At 42.5% G+C, this 9,811-nt stretch overlaps 1 protein-coding gene across 1 annotated transcript; it reads right to left on the bottom strand.

Annotated features, from left to right (window-relative positions):
* Nucleotides 1–1,198: 1,198 nt before the first annotated feature.
* Nucleotides 1,199–8,903, bottom strand: slc30a5 (solute carrier family 30 member 5; the record flags this gene model as incomplete). The annotated part of the gene is made up of 16 exons (XM_080847995.1): nt 8,492–8,903; nt 8,216–8,338; nt 8,061–8,127; nt 7,882–7,967; nt 7,703–7,790; nt 6,286–6,373; nt 5,902–5,978; nt 5,635–5,805; nt 5,150–5,438; nt 4,511–4,719; nt 3,911–4,068; nt 3,438–3,567; nt 2,685–2,940; nt 2,033–2,259; nt 1,624–1,752; nt 1,199–1,369 (listed from the first exon to the last, which is right to left on the bottom strand). The coding sequence occupies exons 1-16, from the start codon at nt 8,560–8,562 to the stop codon at nt 1,199–1,201; spliced, it is 2,340 nt and encodes a 779-aa protein (XP_080704121.1). The 5' UTR covers nt 8,563–8,903.
* Between the last annotated feature and the right edge of the window lie 908 nt (nt 8,904–9,811).

The raw sequence follows: 9,811 nt of genomic DNA, 5'->3' as shown, positions 1-9,811 counted from the left end.
TGCAGTGAGACTTGTGTTACACCCAGGAGAAGGTTAAAACGTCTGCAAACAATCAGTTTGTCACCACAATTCTGAAACAAACTTAAATAGTCTCTATCTCAAACGTGATTCGCTGCAGCAAACGTGTAGATTTGAAGCACACCTGACCTGATTACTCCTATCGCCCAGCACCTGACAGAGAGGATAGATCAGGTGTCATTTTCAATCGTTTTTTTGCCGCTGTCTGTTTAAGTACAATTGTCAACATTAACTAATTCCAATGAATAGGACACCAAGTAATTATATCATCACTGACGAGCGACTGACAAATAACGTTGCTGCAAGGGGGTCTATTTTGAAGATCAACTGTAACAAACGTATGACTAAAAATGTAATCCTCCTGCGATCAAAAAGGACATGCAACTCATCTCAGTCTGCTGCAGTTGGTAAGATTCTTATTCTGTTTAATGTTTATTGTAACATTTATGGGAATGCCTTAAAGACAGGTAAGGGCGATCCTAGACTGGCATAAAATATACCATATCAATTTTCCTTCAAGCAATGGATCAAATAAAAAGGGGGAGCTGCCTTTAAATACTAAATGTGTCATCCATTTCAATAAAGTGATTTTCTGATCATCTTTCCGCATTATCCCACATTGAGGCTTAGACTTTTTACCTAAACACAGTACATGATAAACAAACAAACAAGACTGACTCAGTTTTTATTCGCACACACAGTAACACATACGTAGGCCTGAGGTCGCAGTGAATTTAATTTCTGCATTTCTTCCATCCTGGACTGTCCTTCCTCCAGGACCCACAGGAGCAGTGGGCAGCCTTTGGGCACCCGGGGACTGATCCGTCTTGGTCAGGGATGGACAGTTCAGTTCTTCTGCATGTCTTAGTGGAGGAAACCCCTTGTGAACACGGGGAGAACATGCAAACTCCACCCAGAAAGGCCCAGGAGATAGCCCACCTGAGCACTGGAGGCCTGGAGAGAAACCACCCCCCCCAGGACCAACAGCGCCCCATGCGGGAATCAGACCCATGACCTTCTTGCTCTGAGGTGGCAGTGCAAGCACCTGAGCCACCATGCCACATGACGTGTATTCTCAATCTTTTCGAGAACAAATAATTGATAAAACAAGAAGTCACACAGAATTTGAAACTTGTATTACTTTCCGTAACATTTTAATTTGTTAAAACACATCTTTATTTCACATGATACATGTTCCGTCTTTATAATATTTCATGGACTCCATTTGTTGCGTCATGGCCAGAACTTCATGGAATCCTGTGCTGAGGCCAGACATGTGCTGGAAGTAGGCTTCCTTCTCCACCTGGACAGATAGGTTATTCACACCAGCATCTTTCAATATTGCCGTCACCTGATAGGAGAAAACACAAGAGTCACTAGAGCTTCTTCATGAACCATTTCCCCAAAACAAATTATACTTTCTGAATAAAAGGAATATACTAAGAGAACAGCAAAATGATCAAATGGCCATCAATGTTTATTGCGTTTTTATCCTCCAGGGTAGCATGTGGCATCATTTAACAACAGTAGTGGTTTTCTGATGCTTTCTGGAGAGGCACCCCTAGGCCAGCAACTGAGCTAACTCATCCTGAAAGGTGATCACACCTGTTGTATGATCCTCGGCTCCAGCACATCTGACATCAGCTGAAGGTGGATTGTTCCTGCTATGACGTTGGCGGAGTGTGTCCAGATATGAGGGTCACGGAATGAGAGCACACCCTCTATTTTCTGAATCTGAACAAAAAAACAAACAAACAGGCATGAAACCATTGCAGTGAGACTTGTGTCTGCAAACAATCAGTTTGTCACCACAATTCTGAAACAAACTTAAATAGTCTCTATCTAAAACGTGATTCGCTGCAGCAAACGTGTAGATTTGAAGCACACCTGACCTGATTACTCCTATTGCCCCAAACCTGAGATGTTAATTTTATTGTCTGAAGTTCTGAAACCTAAAGTCATGCCTCTTATCTATCTAAATCACACTGATACACAGATCTGGGGAATGTCCAACCTTTTCCAACGCCATGTTAAGGTCCTTCTCTTGTTCAGGAGGCGTCCTTAGCAATAGAACTTCACAGGCATCCTTCAGCAGAGGTATGACGCTCAGAAAGATCAGCGTGGCAATGAACATCGAGCAGATGGGGTCTGCTATCAGCCAGCCAAACTGCCGGATGAGCACGGTCGAAATGATCACCCCCACACTGCCCAGGGTGTCAGCCAGGACATGCAGGAAGACTCCTGGGCAGGAAAGAGCACTTTTATTAGTCAGAAGAAAACTTGCTAAACATCCTGTCCAGTACATTTACTTCATATTATGGGCTCCTCTGTTTCCATTTCATAGACGTTTCGGCTAATTAATATAAAAACTTAAAAAAAAAAAATGTATTCCCTCAAGCCTCAGGTCTAAAGCACAACAAAAAACATACTGAAAAAGGAAGGAGAGAGAAAACTGAATTTAAAAATATTTCAAATAAAAGGACCAAAATGTAGGGGCAGTGGGCACTACTTCCAACATATTCTACAAAAATGATTATCTAAATCCCCCCAGAGACATTAAAGCAGCGTTAAAATCACTACAGAGCTATAAAGTACTCTGTCCAACATGATTAAGGAATCCAATCATTCTCAAAGAGAAAGACCACTGACAGAAATGGAGCCATTACCTCTCATGTTGGCGTTCATGCCCCCTCCACCAGACCCGTGGGAATGCCCGTGTCCACCATGAGAGTGGCCATGTCCGCCATGGCTGTGTCCGTGACTTCCATGACCCCCATGGCTGTGCTCTCCGTGGCTGTGCCCGTGGTGAGAGTCCCGGTGGTCGTGGCCCGAGCAGCTGGCCTTGGACGCGCCGTGGGAGTGGGCGTGACTGAAGGCACAGATACCCACCAGATTCACGAGGAGGCCGCCAACTGAGACAGGCTGGGAAAACAGAGAGGACACTAGGAGTCAGTTTCATCAGGTTACTGAAAAGAACGTCTGAATACAGAGTAGAGGATGAATCAGTATTCAAACTAAGTTTAAATTGCAATGTCCAAGCATGCCCACTAGATGATGCTATATATCCTTTCAAAAGAAACTTCTTCCTGAGATTCCTAGTCTGTTCAAAGTCACATACAGTGGCTTATTCCAACATGTGAAAAGAAAAATAAACTTGGCATCCTGAGAATCAGTTGTGTTTATGATACTTCTTGAGATGAGTCACAAAATAAAATTCAGCAATCACTGACAAACTGAGTGGTGACTGTTCTGTTGTAACAACAGCCCTTAACCACTCACAAAGCTAACTAATCCCAAACTGCTATGTGCTGGAACAGCAATAGCATCTGTAAAATAATAACAATAATAATATTAAATATATGTCCATGGATGCAGTTGTACAATGGATGCTGGTGTGACTTTTTAAAATGCAAACTTACCGTTAACATGTCTGTGTTGATGTTGGGGGGATCCATTACTCTGGTTACGGACTCCACAAACACAAAGAAAGCGATGACCATCAGGAAGAGGCCATTTATAAATCCTGAGAGAATCTCAACACGGCCATACCTGTCTCAAAAGAGAAAATATTCATGTGAACATGACTGTTCTATGCAAGCAGAATTCATTTCAGAGCTTAAGTAGCAGAAGGTTGGTGGAAGTTATGTACAGGATTTTAAATGCTGTGTTTCAATCTCGTGAACTACCTATTTTATTCTCTGTCTGAATCATTAAGTACTTAATACAGGTTTAAAGGTTTAAATGAATAACTTTGAATATACTTTGTCAAGACAATGCACTAAATCACTTATGACGCACAGCATTCATACACATGGAAACATGTGGTGTTTGTAGCAAAGAGCACACTGTGTGTCTTGGAGAAACACAGCTGAGGAGTTGGGCTGGTACTGACCCGTAGGAGAAAATCCTGGTGGCTTTCCAGCGCGTCATCAGAGCAGCAAATAGGCCGAGCACCAGAGCGGAGCAGTCAAACAGCATGTGGAAGCCGTCGGAGATCAGGCCCAGGCTGTTGGTCCAAACCCCATAAAACAGCTCCACAAAGGTGAAGGCCTGCAGCAGGGAGACAACAATGGGACTGACGACACAGCTTGTCCACACAACAATGTTCATGATAGTAATAATCTGGTCAAGATTGTAAAACACTGCTCGGAATGTATACCCTAAAACCATTCAGAAGTAAAATAAGACCTTTCGTATTTATCAATTTGGATAGGCTAGACAGGAACATAATGTGTACATAGTGTCATGGAAATATTCTGGCAACTATGTAATGTACCACCATTTTTTTTTTATCATTGGCAAAGGGGTCATGCCATGAAAAGTTTGGGAATAACTAATTTAGCGGGACAGATCAGTGATCAGTGGTAATTCCAGTTGAAATGACATAATCCCACTTTCACCCCATACAAAATGAACTCACAGTAAAGTCCGAGTTGCTCTTCTCCATATTCGCACTGAAGTCATTGCATCACTTGGGTGCTCTACCACTCACCAGGTTGAGACAGAGGAAGTAGAAGATCTGCCGCGAATCATACTCCTCCAGGATCTGTTTGAGGGAGTCTTTGATGAACCTGGGAAGGGACTGGGACGTGTGCTGAAGGGCGTCGCCCATGAAGTTGTACAGTGGAGTGCCCTCAGGGGAGTAGCCCACCAGGGTCCCCTTCTGCCCCTTCTTAGACGGAGACGACAAGATGCTGTCAGCTGGGAGGAGAGGGAGGAGATGATCCACATCAGCAAAGCAAAGTGCAGTCAGTAACATGGTGTCTAATGATTCTGAAATGTTCAGACTTTGGTCCCCTAACTGTCATACATTATTCCCATAGCTATGGTTATGGTTATCCGCAGACCAACATTGTAATATTATTATATATCTGTCTTTGTGATATTATAAAAGGGGGGAAAGAACACATGGCAAAAAAGGGGGTCCACTTGAAATATATAAGTGCATTAACTTCTTCCACTCAAACTCAAGTCAGTGTAAGCAAAGCAACATAGTGTTTAATATGTTTCTTCTACTTTACAAATGTTGCACTTTGATTTTGTTGAGCTAATTGTGATATACATGGCTGTAATATACAATATAAGCCCGGCTCAGCAGGAGTGCAAAGGGGGAGCGCCCCCTGCCACTCACCCATGAGAAAGAAGACCGCGCTGACCAGTACACCTCCGGAGAGCACGTGCTCGGTGCTGGACTGCTGGGCTGGCTTGCTCATGGTCCGCAGCTGGTCGGTCAGCGGGTGCGTCCAGAAGTTGGCCAGCAGCAGGGCGCTGAGGAAGAGGAAGATGGCGCCGTAGCGGGCACAGCGGGGCGCCTCCATCTTGGCCACGCAGATGGACTCCACGTAGAAGTCCAGGATCATCACAGAGAGGACGATCATGGCAAAGGGCAGGATGAGGGCCGACCACGAATCCACCTTGCTCTAAATCACAAGGTCCAAATATGAAACAAATAATACATTTCTGCTGAATGTTTTGGTTTTCAGGATTTAAAGACAAACAACGCAATGTAAATTTAAAAACATGACTTTATGAAGATCAACACTTGAAGATTCCTTTACACAGATTACCAACAAAATTGGCTTTGGTGCCTCTTGCCGTATGGAAATGATCGACTACCTCTGTGGTGGCAGCGACGACTATAACCCAGGGAAGAAGGACCAAGGCAGAGACCAAGTTGGAGAGGGTATAGAGCCGCTTCGCTCCGCCAAGCTCCACCGACAGCTTCCTGGAGGCCGTGTTGAATCCCACCTTCAGGCACAGCGCCACAACCAGCAGAACAACCCCACCCTGGAGACGCAGAGGATGTGAAATGCCACTTATAATCAAACTTACTATGACTTGTCTTACGGGCTCTTCAGACGAGATGGAGAGCAGGACACTCACCTTATGGTCTGCCACTCCTAAAAAGGATATACCCGTGTACAGTGCATGCGTCAGAGCACTGTCGTGATGCCCTTCAGCTGTAATTAAATTAAGGTGAATGGAGCGGAAGAAGCGGAAACAGTGTGCAGTGCAGACGGACACAAACCAGATCCAAGTAAGACGAAACCAAACTACTGATCACTATGGTTGTTGTGTGCAACCTTAAAGTAATTTACACAGTTAGTACACACAATTTTTTAATGCAAGAAGCATCAAACATATCCACTCGGCATTACCTATACAGCATAACAAAGAATATTTCATGTATAGAGGGAAGATGCTGGCAACAAGGCAAAGTAATTAAGGTGCAATAATACATCTTTAGCTTTGGGTTTTCAAGGATACGATGTTCAGCCATTTTGGCCATGAGATCATCGTTATCGAAGAGCAGGAGACAGATTACGGCAATGATGAAGAAAGCAACACCTCGCGTCTGCAAAAAAGAGAACATTATATCAATTGAATATTAGTATGAAAGAGGTGTATCTTATATTACAAGTCCTCAAACCAATGTTAACAGCTACAGAGGCCAGTTGAACTCCTATTTTAAAAGGACTTGTAGGTTCTTTTTTGTGTTTTACACTCAGTCAGCTCAGTTGAGATAACAGATAAGGATTCTTTTTACGGTGTGTAAGATTGGAAGATATGCTCTTTCTTTCTATCCCTGAGGTCTTATGACTGCAATATGCATTTTGGTGCATACACAAAATTCCTTTTTCTAATGAGGAACAGTAGCAGGAAAGGCTGCTGACATACATAATTGACACCATGGGATGGAGCATGTCAAGACAACAATAGGAAGACAAAAGGATTTTTGTAGTATATTGTGGACCCTCCCTTTGAGTCATCACTTTTTTCCTAGACACGTGTCTTCCACTGAAATAAGATAAGATAAGATAAAACTTTATTGCCACACAACAATGTTGGTGGTATTCTTTGTCATAGGTAGCTCAGGCCAGTAGGAGGGGAGAGAAGGGGGTAGGGAAAACAAAAATAAAAATTAAATAAAAATACTCCAGGTCAGCATTGAGAGTTCAGGAGTCTGACAGCAGAGGGGAAGAAGCTGTTGTTGAAGCGTGTCGTTCCAGCTCGCATGGATCTGTAGCGTCTTCCAGAAGGTAGAAGTTCAAAAAAGTCATGGCTTGGATGGGAGGAGTCTCTGATAATGTTCTTTGCGCGATTTAAGCAACGCTCAGCATACAGTGAGAGGACTGATGGAAGGACACAACCAATAATATTGGAGGCTTTGGTCACTACTCTCTCCAGTTTCATTTTTGTGCGACTGTCAGAATTTCCATACCAGACAGATATTGATGCGGTGATGACACTTTCTATGATGGCTTTATAGAGGAGCACCAAAAGGTGTTTGTTGACATTGAACTTTTTCAGTTGCCTGAGGAAATACAGTCTCTGTTGGGCTTTTTTGATAAGGTGGGTGGTGTTGATATCCAATTTCAAATTTTGGCTGATGTAGGAGCCCAGAAATGTAAAGGACTCAGTAAGGGTTATGGGCTGGTCAAATACATTAACTAAGGCTTTGGTGTTAGGCCTCCTTCTCAAGTCCATGACTATGTGTGACATGAGTTGAGTTTGTAATAAAAAGGGGCCTTGCCCCACAGAGCTTTGGATTTGTTGCCTGACCCTTTGTGGTGCTTGTAACTTTCCTCTGTGCAGTGAATAAAGCTGCAGACTCACATCTGTGATGCCTGAAGGTGTTCACCACACATTTATCAAGTTCTATGCACTAAATAATGTGTTTTACCTTAGAGGGTCCACCTCCTGAACTTGTGAATAGCACACCCAGTAGTGCAATGACCACCACATCACTGTGTTCAAAGAGTAGTAGTGTCCTGTAAAGACAGCAAGGAGGATTTATTAGAGCCTGACTCAGCCCAGATACTTCTTAAGAAGTGGCAAAACACTTACCATTATAAACCTTACCTTAATGGTCCACAAAGTGTTAGTCCAAAATATCCCAACAGGGATATGATGCAACTGATCACTGAATGCTTGAGTATTTTGATCCACTGTGAATTAGATAGACTGTTCTTATTACAAGGTTCTAATGTTTATTGTAGTTTTATTTAAGAGCATGTTGACTCTAAAGAAAGTTTAATTACCTGTCTTTTGGAGATCATTTTCCCAGAGGAGAATGGTTTCTGGAAGAAAACCAAGAGCATTGCACATCTGTGGAGAAAAGTGTCCGATGGTTACATACAGATAGAGACCAGAAAAATATTAGTCCCGAAAAATATAAGGAGACAACGAAACTCACCCCAATTTAAGTATGAAGAGAAACTGTACTATATGGACCACTTTTAGTAAATCATAAGATTCGAATATTCCAAGGGCCTTCAGCAGTTTCGTGAGCCAGAGCAGTACTATGTACCTTGTAAGTCTGAAAAGAAATATTGATCCATATTAGCAACTTTTTCAGACATTGCAATTCAACGAGAAACGCCTTAACTTAATTATTTCCATAAGAAAATAAGTTTTGAGTTACTATCTAGAAAGACACCTCGGCCGATTAGCGAGCTAGATGCACTCTCACCTGGCATTTGGTACTTCGACTCGCCCAAGTTTCCCACTAGAAAGAACATTACTGCTGTATTTGTCATCCATTTTGTCGTAGTAATATTTACAATTTGGACTACTAGCTTACATTTGCATACTAGTAACCTGGCAGGTTATCTGATCGCATCACTGAGGTGGCTAGCTAGCTAGGAGATGATCTTTCAATACAGACAGTAGGTTTGAGCTGGCTACAGATCTAGCATCTAAACTAGGTTGGAACGTCTTAGAGTCGTGAGCTATTGAATGGTCCATAGAACGGACCTAGCTCAAGCTTGGCACATAATTAGTTCTGATTTACTAAACTAAAAATCATTGTCATGACCAATGTTTAACAGTGACACATCTCAAACTGACTGCTAATCCCCGATAGCTTGTAATGCTATGTTTTGTTGTCGCTGCTACGTCTTCCGGATGGAAGTGGAGCCGGGTAGCTTCCTGTATCCCATCGTTGATACATATACAATGTGCACCGGTGAAGCGGATAGCTAGCCAAAGGTTTTAGAAAACCGCCTCAGCTTCTCTGGGGTAGCTTTACATTTGCTATACAGATCAGGCCCTGTACGTGGAAGGCCACGTATGTAAAATCCTTGACGTAAACGTATCAGAGCCCATAAAGGAATATGCAATATAATATAATATTGGTTCCAAATCATATTTAAATCTTTTACAGGTGATGTTAATTGATGTAAATGTATTTTCCATTCTGTTACAGTGTGGACAGGTGTATTAAATTACAGTCACCAGGGGTATCACAATAGACGTAATTATCCTCGGTGTAAATGTCATTGCAATGCAAGGTGAGCAGGATAAAGGGTAAATGGCCTGAAATAACAAAACCACTCTTATCTAGAGTCGTCATTCATTCATTCACAGTGATGTACAGTGTCAGAAAAAAATGGCCATCTGCAATGTTGAAACAAGAGGCTAAATGAAGATCACACGTCCTGCATCAGCAGAGTGGAAAAATGACGTTGGTGAGCTAGCTAATAGTGTGTCTTGACCTCAACATCCTCTGCATCATGCACATACATCTTCATAATGTGTTCAGGCAAAAGAGGTCGGCTGGGTTAGCACACCATTTACGCTGTCAAAGTAGCATGATGCAATCTATGTACTGTACAGTGTGTTCGAGAAGGCGAATGTTGCACATATCCTTTATAAGTATTATCGACCAAAGGGAGACACTAAGTGCATCACAGCGTTTTTTTCTAATGTTTCTCTTGTCAATTTGAGTCAGTTGCAATAGGATAAATGACAAAATATATGAGTTTATAAGCATTATATGCATCTGTTAATC

The sequence above is a fragment of the Sprattus sprattus genome, assembly GCF_963457725.1.
Source record: "Sprattus sprattus genome assembly, chromosome: 11".
NCBI lineage: Eukaryota > Metazoa > Chordata > Actinopteri > Clupeiformes > Clupeidae > Sprattus > Sprattus sprattus.
This window is presented reverse-complemented; position numbering and strand designations above follow the sequence as displayed.